The sequence below is a fragment of the Mesoplodon densirostris genome, chromosome 14, assembly GCF_025265405.1.
Source record: "Mesoplodon densirostris isolate mMesDen1 chromosome 14, mMesDen1 primary haplotype, whole genome shotgun sequence".
Classification (NCBI taxonomy): Eukaryota; Metazoa; Chordata; class Mammalia; order Artiodactyla; family Ziphiidae; genus Mesoplodon; species Mesoplodon densirostris.
Window position 1 is genome coordinate 52,627,988 of NC_082674.1, and position 22,457 is coordinate 52,650,444.

The following is a 22,457-nucleotide window of genomic DNA, read 5'->3' on the forward strand; positions in this document are numbered from 1 at the left end:
AAGGGCATGTGAGTGAGAAGATTGGAGGAATGAGGCTGGTATTTAGGCTGGGGCATATCCTTGGTCAGGAGAACTCACAGAAGAGGGGAAGAGGTCATGAGGCCCTAAGCTCCAAGATTGGAGCAGAGAGGAGTTTTAGAAGACAACACAGTTACAGTTAGGCTATGAGGGAGTGGTGCCATGTTGGTGGTGGTGACCAAACCAGGGAACAGCATGAGAGGGAATGTATGTACAGGGGCTGAAGACTGAGTAGCTGGGGGAACAGGGCATATTTGGGAGCTGTGGGAAGTAAGGCATTGGGTTCTTCCAGTAGCCAGTGGCAGAGCCTGAATGGGATAGAGGACAGGTGAGGAGGAGGTGCAAGTGATGTTACAGAGGTGGGAACACAGATGTGCTGGATGTGGAAAGCAGGGGGAAGAAGCAATTCAAGGTCCTGCTGGGGAGTGCACATGGGAAGTTGATCCATTGCAGATGGGGGGCCCAGGAAGAGAAACTCCACACGGCATTTACTATCTGGAGTTAGCTGGGTCAACTTGTGATACTTCTTCTGGAGGTAATGTTTAAGACGATGGATAGATGGGTTTCTAGAGAGAGAATATTTGTAAAAGAGGCAGTGAATGACAAAACTTGAGAAGTATGCTTAGTGTTTGGAGGAGGAATCAGAGCCTGTGAAGGAAAACTATTGAAAGCCCAATGCACAGTAGACAACACCCTGGTGTGGTAGGTTATATCATCCCCATTTTACAAATGAGGAAACTGGGGCTCAGAGAAGTCAAGCAACTTGCATAAGGTCACACAGCTAGTAGTAGGTAGCATAACCAGAATTTAATTCTGGGCTCTCTGACTCCAGGTACCAGACTAACTATGGATCTGGAACATTTCCATCCTCAAAACATCTACGAGCCTTGTTTTATAATGACATAATCTTATACACTGAAGATCTAAAATTCTTACCAGTTTTACTAAAGGCAGGGGCAGGATGGCCTCTGGGAGGGTTAATCCCTGTCATTGTTTACTAAATTTTCCTCTTTCTCCTTTTCTGAAAATTCTATGCACATTTATTTAAAGAATGAACTTAGTGATTGATTTTATTTGAAATGATAAATACCATTTGAGAAAATTAGCCACATTGGGTTTTGGGGGAACTATAATCAATGGGGACCAAAACACGTCCTATAGACACTTTGATGTAAATGTCACCTGTGGGGGCATGTAGGTAAATAGATTCATCATATGTACTTTTCCCTTTAAATTTTGAACATGAAGGGTACTGCTAATGACTATGAAACAAATTCCTTGAATTTAGCTGATAGTTGTTCTAGGACTTACAGACCAGAAAGCAGTCAGACACATGTTCTCGCTTCATGCCAGCTTCTAGGTGAGATTGTGGGGGGAATCCTGGGGCTCTCCGGCACCAGCCCAGGCAAGAACCGAGGCCAGGCTTCTTGCTCCCATTAAGGAACGAGCTCTAGGTATGGCCCAGCTCCTCTGGTCCCACTGAGCTGCTGCACTCACACCCTTATCACCACCCCACTGTCTGCCCTGAGTGCTGGGAGGTGGCCCCACTTAGCTGCAAGCTCTCTGTGTCTCTTTATCTGAGCAGAATCTGGAAAAGTCTGGCAAGGACCAGGCAACAGATGTTAGAAGCCTGGGAAGTAAGGATTTAGCCACTCTCACCAGGCTTCTGGAGGGAGGATGGGGGAGGTTGGGCAGGCAGAATGACGTACACGTCCCCTGCTCCCGTGGTATGGCAGCGGGCTTGGGCTCTTTATCTCCTGGAGGATTTGTGGGTCCCGTTTGTGCAGGAGAGTGAGCAGAAAGCAGGACGCCCCTAGACACGGAGGCCGCCTGCTCAGACTCCCGTGACCAAATCAGGAACTTGGATTTCTCGCCTCTAAGCCTCAGCCTGACTAGATGGGGTGGCTGGTCATTTCATTTCCTGATTACAGGAAGGTGCTGCCTTTCTTTTATCTTTCACTTTGGTACTGGGGGTGCGGGCAGCAAAGGCAGTCCTGGGCACAGGTTTTGGACTGGGTCCGGGTGTGGTTGCTGTTCTGTCCCTGACCAGCTACTTGTGGCTGCCTGCCTAGCATGCCGGAGCCCCTTGGGGTGGAGGAGTCAGGCTCTGACTCAGAGCTTTGTGAGAATGGGTCTTTGTAGCTGTCAGTGGCCACATTCAAATGTCTTCTGGCCAGCGCTTCGCTTTCAGAACTGGAGGGAACCTTTTAGGACCATCCTCTTTAGTGGTTCCCAGTCTAGTGTCCAGGAATGGAACATTGGGATTGTTATAGACTGCGTATTGGGAAGCGAAATGACTACAGAATAGTCATTCAGTAAATGTTACTTATGACCCCGCCCTACCTCTCATATCTGACTTTGACTGATGGTAGTTTTGAGGGTTCAGATGTATAAATATAAAGCTTTAAAAATTTAAAATAAAAACAGTTTTTAAAATAATCTTTTAAGAAGATTAACCATTGAAAATCAGACCATCATCCTTTTAGTTCCTTACGTCCTAAGCCTGTGCTGCAGTGTTCATTTGTATCATGGTTTAAAACTCAGATGCTGGAGTTTTAGGAGGAGCCGCTTAGGTTTGAATCCCGGCTCTGCCATCTGCCAGCTGTGTGACCTGGGACAAGTTAAATCTCCTCTCTGAGTATCTGCCTCATAGCATCACTGGTGCCTGGCACATAGCCAGTGGTACCTAAATATTTATTAAAATAAAGCATAAGTGTTCATATTTTACTATTATTTTGAGGAGTCCTCTCTAATAGATGGCTTCAGGCAGAGAGCACGGGCCCACGGAAAGGTGTGCAGTGACCTAGGGATGGATGTTGTGACAGAGCCTGTGCTGAACACCGCAGGGTCCAGTACAGGGCTGGAGTGTCTGGGACTGGGAGGCCATGGCCCAAGCTAGTGATGTGGGCTCTAGAAATGGGGACCTGGCATTAGGATTTGTGTGTGACGTGCCCCAGCCCCCATCCCAGGCAGTCTAGATGTGAGTGGTAGAGGCTGCTGAAGGGGGAAGATGGTGTGGCAGCATTAAAGAATATGAAAATAACCTATAATCCTACCACCCTGATTAACCTGGTTTTGTTTTTGTGTGGTATCTTATCTGGATTTTCACATAGTTTAAGCATGGCATCTGTACCATTTTATAATCCATTTTCAGCTAACACAAATTTTTGTGTGTGTGTCTCTACCTTTCTAAATATTTTAATTGCAAAATAAAGAAGGAAGTTGTTGTTAAACAAAATCAACTGAAGTGTTTTAGAAATTTTAAGACTGTTCAGTCTCTGTTGGGGAGAGTCTACTCCCAAGTACAAAGTGAAAGCTAAGGTTGTTCTTTGTCTGCATATGGGATTTTCTATTTCTGTTACAGTAAAAATTCTCTGTTTCACAGTGAGGGTTGTATAACATCTTCCCTAGCTTCAGGGTAGGTTTTCTTACTCAAAATTCTTTTTGAGCAATGTAACTTCCTGCTCAAAAAAGGACACGGAATTGGTTTTATGTCTGTAATGGGAATATTTAGTCAAATATTCAGAGAGCTTTTTCCCACAGATATTTTTATGGAGGTCACTGCTTTATCCTCCTTTCCATGAACTTTGGTTTATTGTAAGAGTCTAGTTCTCATGCGAGGGACTGTGCCTTGGTCACAAATGAAAGTTGACATTTACACTCGATGGAAATGTATAATTGAGAATCTGGATGGTTTTCCCACCCTTCCTTCTCAGGTTGGTTTGGAAGAAATGCCCTTTAGAAATAGTGGTAAGAGTTAGCCCAAGCTGCACGTTTGGGAATTTAGAAAAGGAAGGCTGGCCCCTTGTCAGAAGCGGGGCTGGGAGCTTCTAGGCTCCAATTTCCCTTTCTTTGGAAAGTCTTTGTAACAACCAAATGTACCATGACCCAGTGATTTGGGTCTTTTCAGCCTTGAGCCAGCCCTTGAGACTTCACTGTTGACCTGGACCAGGTTACAAGAATGTGGCCATGCCTTGTAGAAAAAGGAGGAGATCCCAAAAGCCCTGGATTAGGAGCCAGAAGACTGTGTCATCTTGGCCTTACCTCTTAACACTGTGGTGACATTTAGGCAGCCCAGTTATAACCCTCTTGGAGCCTTTGTTTTTCTCCCTGGTAAAGTGGTATCCTCTCAGCTTCCCTGAGGGGGCACAAATGAGAAATGGACAGGAAATGTTCTGGAATCCTTGAATCAAGGACTCGAATCCTTGAAACAAGGGGAGGATGGTGTCCCTTTGAGAGCCACAAAGCCCTGTCTTGGCTGAGAATATGGGAGGTCCTGGCTGGGTCTTGATGGCAGAAATAAAAGCCTGAATTGCCGCGATAAAGCTGGAAACCTTGGCCAGGGTCAGCAAGCTTAATGCACTCTTCAAAGTATTCCTGAAAGAAGGATTGGTGCTTTTCGTGATACGAAACTTCACACCATCATTTCAGATGGTTCTGGCTGGATTGCAGGTATCCATAGGTCTGGATGCATAACTGGCTCATTTATCTGGAATTATATTATCCACCCTGAATCTTTTCCTAGGAAAATTAACTTATAGTTTCACGACCTGCTATGTAAAAGTACTGTGCTTCTCTTTTTTTCTCCCTTAAGCTGTCCTGTTTTACTGTAGAAATTTCAGGAATAGTCTACTGATATCCATACTCCTTTTGTGAGTTGAAAATTTCTGCCAAGTAGTTAGCTGTTCATAGCGTGTGCTGTTTTTCCTTCCAGATCTTCTTGCTCATTGTAGTCTTTCTCTGTTCACCCTCATACTTTCCTTGTCCTCCTTTCAGCCTGTTCACATGAAGGGCAAGACCAGTGATACTGGGTCAAGTGCTACTTCAGCTTTAGGAAAATTATCCTAATTTAGAGAGAATGGTTTTTTTTTTTTTTTTTTTTTGAAAGTGTTTTGTCTCGAATTTGGAGGCCAAAAAAAAACCCAACTTAAAACTATCCATGATTTATTTGCTAATAAGATGACTAATTCTTTAATTGTATCAGATACCCACACAAATACATTCCAAGTGTCCACTTGAGCTCTCCTGTCCTGGCAAGTTAGGCCCATAACAAAGAGGTTTAGGGTGCCGAAGATGTACTGGCCTTCAGTTTGCATAAAAATTGTGCTCAGGGCCTCCCTGGTGGCGCAAGTGGTTGAGAGTCCGCCTGCCGATGCAGGGGATACGGGTTCGTGCCCCGGTCTGGGAGGATCCCATATGCCGCGGAGCGGCTTGGCCCGTGAGCCATGGCCGCTGAGCCTGCGGGTCCGGAGCCTGCGCGTCCGGAGCCTGTGCTCCGCAACGGGGGAGGCCACAACAGTGAGAGGCCCGCATACCGAAAAAAAAAAAAAAAAATTGTGCTCAGAGGCTCACTTGAAAGGAGCTGACCTAAGGAGGGCATGGACCATAGACTTATGAATTATTCAGGTTGTGTGTGACTCGGGGCCCTTTAAAACTATAATTAAGGAGTAGGGAATATCTTGTGGGGTTTTTTTTTTTTTTACCGCCATCTTTGGAGGAAGTTTAAGAAGGCCCTTTCTTGGTACCTCAGTAGTGGGATTCTTGAGGGGTGGAGGGTGGGTAGTGGTTGAGAAGTGAGGGGAGAATGGAGTGGTGATGGGAGGCTGCTTACCTGGGTGAGCTGAGAGCACCCACATAACTTTATCATCTGCCATGTTCTCTAGCTGTGTACAGGCTTTGAGGAGTGGAAGGTATGGTGTAGGGACTGGTTTTATAAAAACATCTTTTACTTATATATCCTTAACCGAAACTATTTAGCAGTGATAAATACAAGCAACTAGATTTGGATCTACTGGACAGATTTTAAGAGACGCAAAACAGTTTGTGAATTCCCATTGATCTAATCTGGGCTGTTCAACATAGTGATAACTTCACAGCATTCTCAGTGTGACAGATACTTCTGCCTTGAGACTATTTGTTAGAACCCAGTGAATTTTTAAATCTTATAGTAACAAATAAATAAATAAACACTACCCTTGATTAAAATACATAATCAATAAGTTACAAGGATGTAATGGACATCACAGGGAATATAGTCAATATTTTATCATAACTTTGTATGGAGTATAATCTATAAAAGTAGCAAATCACAATGTTGTATACCTAAAACTAATATAATGTTGTAAGTCAACTATGCTTCAATTTTAAAAAAACAAACAGGGCTTCCCTGGTGGCGCAGTGGTTGGGAGTCCGCCTGCCAATGCGGGGGACGCGGGTTTGAGCCCTGATCTGGAAGGATCCCACATGCTGCAGAGCAGCTAAGCCCGTGCGCCACAACTACTGAGCCTGCGCTCTAGAGCCTGCTAGCCACGACTGCTGAGCCCGCGTGCCGCAACTACTGAGGCCCATGTGCCTAGAGCCCATGCTGCACGGCAGGAGAAGCCACTGCAATGAGAAACCTGTGCGCCACAACAAAGAGTGGACCCCGCTCACTGCAACCAGAGAAAGCCCGCGTGCAGCAACGAAGACCCAATGCAGCCAAAAATAAATAAATAAAATAAATTTTAAAAAAAACAAACAAAATCGCATGCTCTTCCAGTGATACCAAACTGTTTCCTTTACACCATCCTTTTTGAACTTTCACATTTTGTATTGAAATTTTAGAAGAATCAATGTTTATTAACTGCAGCCCCCCCCAATAAAAAAACCCATTTTGTTCTAGAGGTCAGAGAAGAGTGGCTACCATTTGACATGGTGGTCTTAGAACCCCCATCACCTTGGCTAGAATTCCAGCTCTGCCCTTAACACAGTTACTTCTTTAAATCTGTTTCTTCAGGTATAAAATAGGAATAAAAGTAACAATACCTACTTCAGAGGCTCCTTGTATCAAGATAATGCACCGTGCCTGAGAAGCAATACTTCTTTGGGATTCTTTTCTGAGGATGAATTCTCAGCTGTAGAATTAACCTGATAAGAAAATTCTTTTTTTTTTTTAAATTTGTTTTTGGCTGCATTGGGTCTTTGTTGCTGTGCACGGGTTTTTCTCTAGTTGTGGCGAGCGGGGGCTACTCTTCATTGCAGTGCACGGGCTTCTCATTGCGGTGGCTTCTCTTGCTGCGGAGCACGGGCTCTAGGCGCCTGGGCTTCAGTAGTTGCAGCACATGGGCTCAGTAGTTGCGGCACGTGGACCCTAGAGCTCGCGGGCTTCAGTAGTTGTGGCACGTGGGCTCAGTAGTTGTGGCGCACGGGCGTAGTTGCTCCGCGGCATGTGGGATCTTCCTGGACCAGGGCTCAAACTCGTGTCCCCTGCATTGGCAGGCGGATTCTTAACAACTGTGCCACCAGGGAGGTCCCAACCTGATAAGAAAATTCTTTACGGAGTATTGCCATTCCACTTTTTGGGGTTGTCTTTTAATGTCAAGCTTATCTAACTGGTTGTTCTTGGGCCATCTGTCTCACTAGTGTTAGAACTCTGCAGTTACAACCCCAGCAAACCATCTCATTACTCTTTCTTTGTTCTGTTGCCCACAGCCTGAAATCTATTCTTGGCCTTTGATATTTCACTAAAATGTCGTTTTCATTTCTCTTTTCCTTCTTGCTATCAACAGCAGGGATCTTAAGAATACAGTTTGACTTTTGACAAATGTATACACCCATGAAACCTCATCCAAATCAAGACATACACAGTATATGTCTATACCCAGGAAGGCCCCTCCTGACTCTCTCCATTCAAAACCCCTACCCCTATCACTTTCAGATTTCTACGGCCTAGATTAATTTTGCCTTCTTGAACCTAACATAAATGGAGTTTGAGGTCTCTCTCTCCCTCACTGTTGTTGCTCATGGCAGTAGTTTTCCTCTTTATTGCTAGGGGTTGTTCCAGTGTATGAATATAGCACAGTTTCATAATCCATTCTTCTGTTGATGACATTTTGGTTCGTCTCAGTTGTGGGCGATTTGGATGAAGTTGGTGTGAAGCTGGTTTCATCTCTCTGAACACAGTGTGGTTAGTGTCTCCTCCACCTCCTAACCCTGCAGCCCTGGGCAAGTGTCTTAATCTTTCTGCCTTGGTTTCCTCATCTGTAAAATGGAAGGTCAGGAAGCAATTCAAGGTTGTGGCCACCATTTAAAAAAAAATAGAGTAAAATAGGGGATCAAAGTGAATGACATGGACCTGCACATGTTGCAACTCACATAAATACAGTTATGTGTGTGTGCAGGTATGTACATAATAACAAATATAAACTGTATTTGTTATTATGAATTGTGAGTACATCCGTTTGCAGCACACTGATTTGTATATGTCCTTGTGTAAGCAAGGAAGTTGAAGCACCTGTGAATTATCTAGTTGATGCGTATCTTTGCCCTCCAGTGTCCAAAACAGCCACAATGTTAAGGGTCATTTATACACAGCTCGCTATAGGCCAGCCACTGTTTTAAAAGCTTACATATAAGGGCATATAGCTCTCACAACCGTCCTATGAAGTGGGTTATTATTCCCATTTTATAGATGGAGAAGCTGAGACATTGGTTATACAACTTGCCCAAGGTCACAGAGCTTGAATCTAGGATGATAGGGCCATGATTTGAACCCAGGCAGTGCAAGTCTGGAATCTGTGCTCTAAACCGCTATTCCGGGGGACATAAAAGAGGCAAGTGACATGCGAGCAAACGCAATTAATAATAATCTAATCAATACAATGCTCCTCTCTTTTATTTCAGATATGAGAAATGAGTGTTGGACGTCGAAGAATAAAGTTGTTGGGAATCCTGATGATGGTAAATGTCTTCATTTATTTGATTGTGGAAGTCTCCAAAAGCAGTAGCCAAGAAAAAAATGGAAAAGGGGAAGTAATAATACCCAAAGAAAAGTTCTGGAAGATATCTGACCCTCCCAAGGCATATTGGAACAGGGAACAAGAAAAGCTGAACAGGAAGTACAATCCCATTTTGAACATGTTAGCCAACCAGACAGGGGAAGCATACGGATTTTCCAACATAAGCCATCTGAATTATTGTGAACCTGACCTGAGGGTCACGTCAGTAGTTTCCGGTTTCGACAGTTTGCCAGACAGATTTAAAGACTTTCTGTTGTATTTGAGATGTCGAAATTATTCACTGCTTATAGATCAACCTGATAAGTGTGCAAAGAAGCCCTTCTTATTGCTGGCGATTAAGTCCCTTACTTCACATTTCGACAGAAGGCAAGCGATTCGGGAATCTTGGGGCAAAGAAACCAATGTGGGGAACCAAACAGTGGTGCGAGTCTTCTTACTGGGCCAGACCTCCCCAGAGGACAACCATCCTGACCTTTCAGATATGCTGAAATTTGAGAGTGAGAAGCACCAAGACATTCTTATGTGGAACTACAGAGACACCTTCTTCAACTTATCTCTGAAAGAAGTACTCTTTCTCAGGTGGGTGAGCACTTCCTGCCCAAATGCTGAGTTCGTGTTCAAGGGTGATGATGATGTTTTTGTGAACACCCATCACATCCTGAATTACTTGAATAGCTTATCCAAGAACAAAGCCAAAGATTTGTTTATAGGTGATGTGATTCACAATGCTGGACCTCATCGGGATAAGAAACTCAAGTACTACATCCCGGAAGTTGTTTACACTGGTGTCTACCCACCTTATGCAGGGGGAGGTGGATTCCTGTACTCCGGCCACCTGGCCCTGAGGCTATACAATGTAACTGACCAGGTCCTTCTCTACCCCATCGACGATGTTTATACTGGAATGTGCCTTCAGAAACTTGGCCTCGTTCCAGAGAAACACAAAGGCTTCAGGACATTTGATATAGAAGAGAAAAACAGGAATAACATTTGTTCCTATGTAGGTTTGATGTTGGTACATAGTAGGAAACCTCAAGAGATGATTGATATTTGGTCTCGGTTGCAAAATGCTCATTTAAGTTGCTAAATTATGTACAAAACTAAATTTTGCATAGAAAGATGTATCTCAAATAGTTCCCATGTTGTGTTCTCTCACATTAGAGGTAATTTCTATGTAAAACCATCAAAACTGCCTTTATGAGTAGTATCCATATGAGGGCCTCTAAACCTTTCAATGTAGTACTTTCTGAAGAGGGAAAGCAGAAGATCCTAATTTTTATGTAGGATATGACAGGATGAATGGTTCTGACCCTTCCTGCTGGCTAGTGGTCATTATTTTCTAACTTGTCCCCCTTGTCATCTGAAATCATGTTTCTGGAATCTGATCGTGTTAAGTTATTTTTGTTTTGCCCTCATATGATGGTAATCCTATTTCCCATTATAATGAGTGAATTATCTGCAATTTAGGTATTCATAAACCTATTGGCTACAAAGACACTGTTATATATGACTCAATGCTTTTTGTGAAATGGAATTACATTTATTTTCATGAAATTTGGATGAATTTTTTAAATAGTCAGGAAAAGTTAACTTCTGTTGAAATTTCCTGCTGCCCCAACATTTCCTTGGGTTAATCTAATCAATCAGTTTTGCAAAATGGGAATCACCGTGTGACATTCATCCAGTTTATCTAGTATGGTCTTTTGGTCATAATAAGGAGAAAGCTTAACTATCTTGTATTTCGTTTGCTGGGTGGTATCGTGATAGTTCTCTCTTTTTTAGTATTTGAAAATAATGATTATGATTCCATAATCTTCAAACTGAAGATTGAATTGACCCTGGTAACCATATTGTGTTTATGATTTTTCATTGTGGACCAGGAAAGCATATGTAACTTTTGAACTTTAAGTGAAAAGATTGAAGTTGCAGACCTTTTTATCAGTGGTTTTTCAGTTTAAAACTGCACAATTCTATTCTTGCCACATGATTACATGTTGCTTATACAAAATTATTATCCTGAGTAGTGACTGCTTTCCTGTCTCAGTGTAGAAGTGCCTGTGTTTTTATTTATTGTTCAGATCAAATACCAAAACATTTTCTTAAATATATTTTGTGTAATATTTTATTTGTATACAGTGTTGGTGATTAATTATTTAACTAGAGCATGGTATTTTAAGTAGTAAGTATAACATATGTTAAATAAAGTTAATTGTTATTTTTGAATTAAAAATTTGGGGGGGTATGAACTAGAATTCTGCCAAACTATTGCTTATACATACTGTCTTGTAACATGCTTTCTTGAGACATTTTTGTGTTATAGATATGAAGATTCTTACCAGATGTGATACTGGGGACTGTAAGCAGATGGAAATAAAGTCACCATATTTTTAATTGTCACGTGTATTGTGTAATCTATAATCTCTGTTTCCAGCATTTAATTACATTTTCCCCAAAGATGCCATTTTTCCCCCCAGAAACTATTACAGTAATATTGAACTATACCTTTTCATCTGTCTTTGTATTTAAAATTCTTAAAAGTGCTTTCCCATGTAGTCTTTAGAGAGGAGTATGAATACTTATTTACGCTTCCACTTTCAGTGAGTATAAAGGGTTTAACTCTTTATACTCACTGAAAATGGAGTGAGTGGGGCTTCCCTGGTGGTGCAGTGGTTGGGAGTCCGCCTGCCGACGCAGGGGACACGGGTTCGTGCCCCGGTCTGGGAGGATCCCACATGCCGCAGAGTGGCTAGGCCCGTGAGCGATGGCCGCTGAGCCTGCGCGTCCGGAGTCTGTGCTCCGCAATGGGAGAGGCCACAGCAGTGAGAGGCCTGTGTACCGCAAAAAAAAAAAAAAAAAAAAAAAATGGAGTGAGTGGAATGGAGCAGCGTCTTAAAGATTGTATCATCCTAAGCCATGTCCATTTTGGGGTTTGTATCCACGGTGATGAAACACAGAGCAGCTTTGACCACTTAAGTTTCTTTCCTAGACTTTTGTTGAGAAGAAACTGCTAACGCTCAATTAAAAACAAGTAGGCATTGGATGAAACTCAAAAAACAGAACTGTGAGAACATGTAGCACACTGTCCTCTCCTAGTGGGAATGTTGAGGCCATACATGTGAGCGAGTATGAGGGCACAGACACTCGATATGGGTTTGAAGATTTGTAAGCTTGGTCCTTCTAAAGGGTTCATGTGCCTGCATCTGACCTCTCTGCTCCAGTGGTTGCGAGTAGAGGGTGGTGGCCACATCACCACATCAGGTTTAGAGAAGAGTAATGAAGCTCTCAGAGCATTCATAGGCATTTGGTTCACAAATTGCTTGTGTCCATGTAACTTGACCATGTGTTCTTAAGTAATAGATTTCTCCTCTGAGGAAGATTTAATTTTTTTCTTTTAGGTAGTCTCCTTCACTGAGATTTCAAGTCTACAGAGAAAGAAGAGATGTAGCAGGTTTTGAAACATGTTTGGAGGACCACTGAGGGCCTTTGGTGAGCCTCTTCTTGACATGTGCCATTATTCGAACATCAGTCCTTGGTGCTGACAATGTCTGGTGGGTGAGATGCTCTCTGGCTCTTCTTTATTAGACAGAAGCTCTCATGCAGTTGTTACCTGAGCCCACAAAACTGGTCATCGACCTCATGGGATGACCCTTTTCAGCAAAGGGATACTAGATGTTACAGCTTTCCACATGCTTGGGCTCAGTGTTGGTACTGACTGATCCCGTGCAAGCGCTGTTGGTGCCCATGAGCTGGATTCTCACCTGAGCTTCCATCTCTTGGATGTAAGCATTACAGCCTAATTCACTTTTGGAGAACTGTTCAATAACTGAGGCCTCAGTGGAAACTGCTTTTTGGACCTTTTTTCATGGTTACTCCTAAGTCATGTTGTTTTTGAGTTTGAGGGTTTTTGAGTTTGAGGGTCAAAAAGGCTAAATGAGCATTGCCAGAGTTTGGACTTTTCATAAACCCAACCACACCTTAAGAGGAAAAGGGTGAAAGAGACCAGAATGGCTCATTTCCATCCCTGACCCTGGTTTCCTTTCTTGAGTTGGTTGAGAGAGAATGGAAAAGAAGAGCAGGAAGTTTGAGTCTCACTTGAAGTTGAATCCAGAATTAAAGGCACCCAAAGTGTGACCACCTCCTACTTTTCTACTCCTGATTGGTATGGTCTGGAAGTCTGATGTTCTGGGTTATCTTGTTTCCCTTAGATGCAGGAAGGGAGAATGCATTTATGAAGGTAAAGGGTGGCTTATTTTCACTTCCAGGAAAGCTGAAATGAAAGAAGCCTTTACTTGGGCCAAAAGTTAACTTTTCTGTGATTTGCCTTAAGAAAAATGTCAGATGAAGTAAAAATTCTTGTTTAGAACAGGAAAGTAAATACTTCATGTGCAGGGCTGTCTAGATTATAGGATAAATTAGTTTTTCCTTTACATTAATTCTATATTAGTTTTATTTTTTAAATGCTAGGGTCATCTGCCAAGTAATTTTGAAACTGAGCTTTACCTAATTAAGGTTAACAATCTGAAAATATTTATCATGATTTATTTAGGTCTCAATACACTTGAAAGTTTTTTTGCCCTTAATATCTTTTTTTAAAATAAATTTATTTATTTATTTATTTATTTATTTATGGCTGCGTTGGGTCTTCATTGCTGTGCGTGGGCTTTCTCTGGTTGCAGCGAGTGGGGGCTACTCTTCACTGCGGTGCGCGGGCTTCTCATTGCGGTGGCTTCTCTTGTTGCAGAGCACAAGCTCTAGGCACGCGGGCTTCAGTAGTTGTAGCTCGCAGGCTCCGTAGTTGTGGCTCGCAGGATCTGGAGCGCAGGCTCAGTAGTTGTGGTGCACGGGCTTAGTTGCTCCATGGCATGTGGGATCTTCCTGGACCAGGGCTCGAACCCGTGTCCACTGCATTGGCAGGCGGATTCTTAACCACTGCGCCACCAGGGAAGCCTGCCCTTAATATCTTGAAAGATAGAGGCCAAGAATGAGGAACTTTTGTCTTTAAGGAGGCCCTAAAATCTTGTTTGTTCACATCACATATGAAATTCCATATTTATTAATTGTAAGACTCAGTACTTTTTATATACCACTAAAAAGCCCAATATGATTTGTGTCAATTGTACAATATGCCTCAATTGCGGGGCTGTTTAAAAATGAACTATTACATCTTAGAATAATTGAAGTACTGCATTAATGTGTGTGTGTGTGTGTGTGTGTGTGTGTGTGTGTGTGTGTGTGCCCTTAAATTGAAAGATGAAGCCTCATTTAGGTTTATTTGAAAGATGGAGACCTGTTTAGGTTTATTTCCTGCTTCTCTCACTTTAATCTGTGTTTAGGAATTTTCACCCAAGCAACCATTGTAGTGGCTTCTGAGCTTTGGCAGTTGTTTTCTTCCTGTCTGTTGTGCATTGTGAAAGGGAATTATTGATTGCGCTGAAGCAGCAGAAGTAGAGTTTTTAATTTGATTGTAATCCAAGGGCTTATTTCGAAGTCAGGGGCCAGGCGGTTGAACAATGGTGCTTGCAGCTTCCCGACAGCTGCCCTGTATCAGGGAAATGCTCTTTCATCCTACGCAAGCAGTAAGCCGGCCACATGAAGAACTTGCATCCTCATTGTCAGCATGGGCTCACTCATTGCTCTGGAATCCTACCATCCTGTGTACAGCCCATTGCTAGCCTGTCTTCAACTAACACTCTCTTCTAGCTCATCATCCAAGCCCTTCCCCCAATTGGCTTTCCTAACCATTCTATTGAAAGGCCATCAGTAACTCTGATCCTGGTACCAACTTCAACCACCTCTTCTTTTAAAATAATTATATCAAAATAAGAAGATATTATCCTACCCTTGGTTGGGGTTCTTCCAGAAACATCTTAAAGAGGAGGATTCTAGCTCAAGTTAGTGTTTTGGGAAGTGCAGGTGCATGGTCCATGGTGAAGTGATGTTGGGAAGGCAGACAGCCAATAGGAGTATGTGTTAAGCCAACGGGCACCATGGAACTGGATCTCAGCCCCTGGGGCATCTCTGAAGAACAGTCCAGAAAACTTGCGTCAGAAGGATCCCTCCTCCAGCCTGGGGGGGTGGGGCGGGCAGGGGGCTGGGCTATTTTTTGTAACAGTTCTATTGAGACATTCAAGTGTGCTATGATTTTGAGTAGATTAGGGTTGTGCTGTAACTATCATTACAGTCCATGACAGAAACAATTTAGTTTTCAGTCATAACTGTTCTATTACTTAGCCCTTTACAGAAATTATTTATTTTGGCTATGTCTTTTACTTTTTAAAAAAATTTCCAAAGCAATATCTTGTTCTCTGAATACTCCTCTTTCCATAGCTGCCTGTTCTTTATGGATGCAATTACTTCCTATAAGAAAATAAATTAGACATTTATTTTGATAATCCACAGATTTTCTAAGGGCTTGGTTATGAAGAGAGTATTAAGTGATTATTTGCCATTTTTGTGAATGAAGGATTGAACTGACTTTATAAGTTCCTGAGAAGGATTTCTTTTTCAAGGCTATTCACCCAAAAGGTCACTTCCCTGCATTTGGAGTGAGGGTTTGTATGCGTGTGTGTCTTGGTTTAGGCCGATGTCCTTTCAGGGGCTGAGCAGGTGGGGAACAGGTAGATTTGACCCCAGAAGCTGGAGCTGCCTTTCCTTTTTTTTGCTCTGGGCTTGTTTGGGGTGTTCTGCTTAGCTTCTCCCAACCCACATACTGCATCTCTCTGCTCAGTTTAGGGAACATTTCCTAGCATGTAAGCATCTGAGCTCATGCTCACCCAACTTGTGTATATATGTGTGTGCATGTGCGTGCGTGTGTGTGTGTGTGTGTTTGGTGGGGGGCAGTGCTGGTCCAGATGGTGTGCAGCCAGGCACCCCCATTGCTTCCTCGAACCTGGGAACTTCTGTGGGGCTCCCATGGGAAGGCCGGCCGCGTGTCCCCTGCAGCCTTTTCTTGTTCATGTTCTGGACTGTGCTTTCCTTCTGGTTTGTCCATTAATACAATTCCGTGTGTTTTCCATCTGTCCGAGAGGAAATCTTTCTGTTGCTGCTACCATGTTCGTTGCCAGTGCTGCCTTGGGTTTCTTCATTTTTGTCTCCCTTATTGTCATTTCAAGGTGATTTTAGTAGTGGGAGGAGGCCAGCACTTCTGACCGCACTCTATTCTGAACCGGAGTCCCCAGGCTGTTCCTCCTAGCCCCTGACCTCTGCGGCGTTTCACCCCACGCTCTCCCGCCCGCCCTGTGCGACAGGCACTCCTCACCCATCTGCGCCCCCACCCTCTGCTCCTTCATCCTGTCAGCTCCCTGGTTCTGAGCTGCCCACGCTGCTCCCACAGCCTCCTGCCGGGCCTCTCCCTTAGGGTCCTCCTGCTGCACCGCTCCCCAGTATTCCCACCACTGAACCCCACTCTTCAGTCTACCTCCAGTGAAGAAACCAGTGGGAAACCTTCCAAGTTCATTTCTCGGCCCACCCCTCCTCCTCTGCCGCCCTCCTGTCCTTCACTCAGTTCCTCCTCTGCAGGACCTGCCTACCTGGCTTCTCCCTGTAGGGACAGATCTGCCTTGAAGCCCAGCACACTCTCGGGGTCACACTTGTCCACTTTATAGACTTAGGGTCACAGTCAGACCCCCCAGATGTCCCCCCTGCCCCCACCCCCCATCCTGGGGGAATGGGTCTCTGAGGCCCCAGGTCTGGGGGAGGCCTTACGAAGTGGGAGGGGTTCCATTTTATGGTTTCTACAGTAAATTTTCCCCTGACTTAAAAGGACTGTCCCTTGGCTCCTGGTCTCTTTGAATGCTTTTACCTCTGGGACAGGTAGGGGTCGGGTGCAGACCTTCAGTTCCCCTCCAAGCGGCTCTGGGTTGCCCAGGAGCGTGGTGGATGTGTGAATGCCCCTCTGATCAAGGAAGAAGATTAGTATTCAAGGTCAGTTCCTTTGTTTTCGGGGTCAGAGCACTTGCTACCTTGCCTTGTCCTTGTTGATATCTGCCCTGTGCTCCCCCTCAAAGCACCCTCAACCCTCCTCTGACTGCCTTGGCACGAGGCCTCTCCTTCCCTCCCTTGTTTGTCTTTATTATCCTGGTGGTGACAATGGGAATTGGCCTGAAAGGGCCTGGGCCAAAGCTGTCTCCCCCTGTCCTGTCCTCCACGCTGTCCCCTGTGCTGCAGCTACTGAAGGGTGGGGTGGGAGTGAGGGCTGGCCCGGGGAAGGGGGCTCTGGGGCTTGTTCACAGACACCCGGCCCTGCCCAGGCAGCACCCCTTCAGCTGCCCAAAATTCCTGAGTGGGTGGGAGGTGGCCAGGCCTTCCTCCCCTCGGTCTGGTCCTATCCAAGCTCTCCCTGGACAAAGGCCTGGCGCTTGCCTCCTTTGAATCAGTGGCCCTCTGGACTCTTCCTCCTCTCGTTCAAGGGTTCAAGGCACTGGGCTCAGAATGCCTTTTCCCACTTGTCCCACCTCATTGCAAAATGGGATACAGTCATGAGATGTTAACCAATCATTGGATGATTTATTTCTAGTCTGTGGGTAGAGAAGAGGATGGAAACACAGAATTTTGTTGGCCCATCGCCAAGTTAGCCAAGGGGCAGGCTTGGAGGGGCCTAGCAGGAAACCTCACTGTGCAGAGACCCAGGGTCAGACAACAGGTGCCACGGGCCAGAATGGCAACAAGGCTCAAGTCCTGTCTGTTCTGCCCGTTGGAACCTTGAGGCCCAACACACCGGAGCGGCAGTGAGTCAGGAGCCAGAGTTGCAGATTGTGCGGCCTCTGGTCTGCTCTTATCCCCCTGGCTGGTGAGATGGGAGAACCCCAGAGAGGCACAAGGAGAGAAGAACCAAGAAAATGATCAAACCTGGGCAATCCCGAACCTCTTAAATAGCAGTAATCTCACGTGTATTTTTCCTCTTGTGGGATGTAAGAAATGAGTATTGAGGGCTAAAGTTGTCGGGCTTAGAGTTGGTGGGAAATGCCTTTATTTATTTGATTTCGAAAGCCTCCCAGAGTGAGTCACTGTGGAAGGAATGAAGAAGGAGGGGCTGTGATGCATGGTCAGAAAAGCTAGAGAAACTTCTCACTCATGGAGTCCTGCTGGATTGGAGAACAAGATGAACAGAAGATGCAGCACAACCCCATGGAGAGCCCGCTGGCCCATGAGGCGGGGGAGGAGCATTTCATGGCCTGTCTTGCTGGTCACACTTACAGAAATCGCAGAGGTGCTTATTGGAATGAGCTGGCACGGTCCCTGCAACTGAGTACCTGCTCAACAAATAGGAGCTATTTTAACAATTTAAAAAACTCGGCTGTGGCAGAGTTTTAATAATATGGCAAACAAAGTATTTTCTGCTTTACTCAAAGTCTGGGCATTTTTCATTGCTGATAGACCAACCCTGTAAGTTATTCTTCTGAGATGGGATTGATTTGTTTGGGGAATCTTGCACTTAGAAAACTTGAAATTCAAAAATAATTTTAAAGTTTTAATTTTGAATTAATTTTTTGTTTCTAGAAAAGTTGTAGAGCAGAGAGTACCCATATACGTCCACCCAACTTTCCCTAACGTTAACATCTTACATAACCACATCACAATGATCAAAATGAACATCAACCAACCAACAACAGGAAATCAGTACTGCTCTAATTCTATTACCTACACTACAGACCTTATGGGATTTTACTAATTTTTTCCACTAATGTCCATTAGGCTCCTGTTCAAGGTCCCACATTACATGTAGTTATTTTTCCTTGGCCTTCTGCAGTCTTAGTTTCTAAACCTTTCCTTGCCTTTCCTGACTTTAATCTTTTTGAAGTGTACTCGTTATTTGAACAATGTCCTTCAACTTGGGCTTGTCTGATGTTTTCTCAGGATTTGCGTGAGGTTTTGTATTTTTGGCAAGAATACCACAGAGGTGGTGTTTTGCCCTCAGTGCGTCCTGTTGGGGGCTCCTGGTGTCACTATGTCCCATTCCTGGCAATTTTAACCTTTGTTTAACCTGGTTCCTCCTCTGTAAGGTACTTTCTCTTTGTAGTTAAGAAATATCTTGGAGGGTATTTGTACATTTAAAACTAACAAGTAACTGAGTTAATGCATCTAAAGCACTTAAGGCCTGGCGTGTAGTAAGTGCTCAAGGAATATAGCTGTTGTTTTTTTCATCATCACTTTTATTGCTGCCTCCGCCCAGTTCTGTCCCTGGTTTTCCTCTGGTGTTGGCTACCTTTACTGTTCCCTTCATTATCCTCTGCATACCCTGCCGATCCAACCTGCACTGGTCACTTCCTCACGTTGGGGTTGGCTTTCTCATTCAAACCGTCTGTGGCCTCAGGAAGGGCACAGAAGAGCTGGAGGCGTCTCGGCACATGGGGGTTGGGGTGGGGCAAGAGCCTACTGTTACTCCAGGGTGAGGGGAAAGCCTGCTAACAGGAGGAGTGCTCATGTCTCTTTGTGGGATGTGCTTACTTTAGAGGGGACCTTGGCTGGGGAGGCCGGCTGGCCCATATCATTCACGGTGGGAGTCTGGACCAGACCCCGAGGACCCACGGTCACATTCCTTGTGGACCTGCAGGGACAGGATGAAGGAGAGCCCACCTGGCTGAGGCCTTGAAGCAGGAATGAGCCAGAGGCAGACCTCCTTCTGTAGAAGGTGGTGGAGTTTTCTCCAGCGAGGTGGTGGGTTGCTGCTCTGAGCCACCTTCAGGGGTCACTCTAAGCGGGAGGGTCAGGGGTGGAGGGAGCCCTGAGCCCTCCCTCCCTGCACAATGCCCAAGTAAAGCGACCCTGGCTCCGCCTCGATGAGAGCAGGGGCTCCTCAGCCAAGGTCAGGAGATGCCAGTGCTCTCAAGGAAGCCTGCTACAAACTGCTTTCCAGGAGGTTCCTTGTCCTTCTAACACACACAGTTTTGTTTGCAGAATGGCTTTTCTTGGCAGCCTTCTCAGCCTCCCAGACTCTTCCCGTACTTTAGAGCACTCGGGCTCTATTTTGACACAGGGATGAAGTTTCCCATGTTTGAAAATAGCTGCCATGCAGAGGACTGTTGTAGCTACTGTTTTTGCCTGCAGCACACTTTCCTTCATCCTCCTCCTTCTGGGAGCAGACTGAGCCCCGGGACTGGAGGGTTGGGCACGTGGCCGACCAGGACCCACGGGAGTCCTCCCTGCGCTGGGAGAGGGGTGCTCTTCTTCTTCGGGGCTGATGGAATTGCCCGGCCAGCTCCCTGACTCTCTTCAGGGAGCTTCCCATCGGCAGAGGAAACAAACAAGGGCGACTCGTGTGGAAGCAGGAAGGCGGGGTGGAGAGGGCGATGGTGACACATGGGAGCGTTTGAGCCCTGGGTCCACGTCCACCGTCAGCCCTTCCCGGCTATGGGAGTCAACGTGTTCCTTTCCTCTCAAGCTCGCCGGCTATGTGAGTCAATGTGTTCCTTTCCTCTCAGGCTCGCCGGGGTTGGGTTTCTTGGTCCTGGCTGACGCCATGAAGCCTAGTTCCTTCCCTGAGTTCTAGGTTGAGCCCAGCTGTGGATACCTCCAGATTCCTACACCAAGGCACCCAATTTCAGGTCGATTTCTCCCAGGAGGCAGCTGGGGATGGGAGTTGATGTACTTGTCTTAGGCCAAAGAATCTGGGTGGAAAGATCTAGGAAGCAGGAAGTAGGAAGTAATCCCCTTTCTCCCAGCGTGTGTTCAGCGCCGGTCTGGAGATCCCCGGATGAGAGAGTTTACAGCTTCTCTTTCAGGGTCAAGTTTATAGGCTCAGTTTATAAGTGTTAGCTCTGGTTGACATGTGAAGAGCCAAAAAAAGAAAAGGAAGAGGCGTGTGTGTGCTCACGTGAGTGTGTGCGTATGTAAAATCCAGCTCCTTGGGAGAAGAAGATGCTGGTGGGCTGGGAGAAGATTGGGGAGGGGGAGGTGCTTAGCTGCGTCTACACCCAGTGTGTGTGGTGCGGGTGCCCCCAAGGGGCCTCACAGTCAGGTGAGGGAGACCCTGGCAGCTCCAGTGGGGTAACGAGCAGCTGGTACCAGCTGTGAGGGGAAGGTGGGTGGGTGCTCATTAGAAAGTTCTGTGCTCCAAGCTGCACAGGGCTCTCCGGGGCCTGAACGAGCTGGGGCCGGGCAGCATACAGCTGCGGAGGTTGGAATGATCCCCTGCTTTCATAATCGATGTGACCATTCCTGAAAGTGTGCTTGGTGTTGGCAGGCGTAGGGAGGCGAGACCTCTGGTCCTGTTGGAGGGAGTGACTGCGTTGCCGCTGGGTGCAAAGCTCTCTGGCTGCTGGGAGGGGAGTTCAGTGCATCGTGAGATGTGATCCATTGAGCCCAGTCCCGGTTTCCTCCTTCAGTTCACAGATGAGGCAGGTGAGGCTTAAGAAGTTATGTCAACTCAAGTTCACACAACCAGCAAGTCAGGACCCAGAACTTATACTTGGGATGTCTGACTCCAAAGTATAAGGGCTTTACCTCGCTGTGGGACTGTCTCCCTGGGCCTGCCAGAGGAGGACGTGCAAGGCCATCACCGTCCCAGGAAGTGCCACTAGCGCTGTGGCATCTCTGCCCAGGTCCCCGGCCCTGAGCTTGTATTTGCCCTTTGGCCTCTGACCCCACTGTCCAGAGATTTTTTTTCCCTCCATCGGCCACCTAACGAGAGTCTGACCCCAGCCCCACCCTGGTGCCCCACTGTGCAGAGCCTGGGGTTCTACTCACAGACCCACAGTGTTTGTTGATGAAGGTGTGTGGCCACCAAGAAGATGTGTTAGTCGGTGAAAAAAACTGAGGCTCACAGAGCATGTGACCTTTTCATTTCAAATAGGCAGTAAAAGGTAAGGCAGGTTAGTGATTGCCTAGGGCTTGGAGGTGATGGAGGAGGGAAATGGGGAGTGACTATTAAGGAGTATGTGGTTTCTTTAGATGAAAATGGTCTAAAATTCGTTGTGGTGATGGTTGTACAACTCTGTGAATATACTAAAAACCATTGAATTGTACACTTCAAAAAGGTGAATTGTGTGGTATGTGAGTTATATCTCAGTAAAGTTGCTACTAAAAAAAATTAAATTTCACCAAATTTTAAGGGGGAAAAAGGATAAGGCAGGGCCTCAATTCCAAGTCTTGCACAAAACAGACCAAATCAATTGACTCACATTGTTCCCCCAATACCAGTAACGGACATATTGGGCTCTGCGACGGTTACTGCCCACTAGACGTGTCCTTTTAATGTTTCCCCCGAGTTGTCCATACACTCCTTCCCAGTTCTGGAGACAGAGGCCTAAGGCCTCTTCCGATGTTGAAATTCTATAATTGTGATTCCATGATTCTGTGAGACCCCTGCCTGGCCGTGAGCTGGTTGCTTGGAATCAGGGGTGCAGTCAGGGCAAAGGGCTGGTGGTCTCTGGGCTCAGTCACTTTGCTGCTTTCCCATCAGTCACCCTGATAGACTAGGTGTGCACCCAGGAAGAGGCCGGTTCTGTCTTGTCTGTCCCTGAATCCCTGGTGCCTGCTGTCCTGTTCCGCCACTTTATTGGCTTCAGAGCAGTGGTTTCTTTTTTTTTTTTTTTTAATTAATTAATTAATTTTATATTTATTTTTGGCTGTGTTGGGTCTTAGTTTCTGTGCGAGGGCTTTCTCCAGTTGCGGAGAGCGGGGGCCACTCTTCATCGCGGTGCGCAGGCCTCTCACTGTCGTGGC

At 45.6% G+C, this 22,457-nt stretch overlaps 1 protein-coding gene across 2 annotated transcripts in view; it reads left to right on the forward strand.

The window, feature by feature from the left end:
• B3GNT2 (UDP-GlcNAc:betaGal beta-1,3-N-acetylglucosaminyltransferase 2) overlaps positions 1–11,186 on the forward strand; it is a 31,073-nt gene extending 19,887 nt beyond the window's left edge. For both annotated transcript variants that reach the window (XM_060117807.1, XM_060117808.1), the window contains exon 2: positions 8,680–11,186. In XM_060117807.1, coding sequence (XP_059973790.1) covers positions 8,689–9,882 — 1,194 coding nt within the window. In that variant the 5' untranslated portion in view covers positions 8,680–8,688 and the 3' untranslated portion in view covers positions 9,883–11,186. The remainder of the gene's footprint in view (positions 1–8,679) is intronic.
• The last annotated feature ends 11,271 nt before the right edge of the window (positions 11,187–22,457 follow it).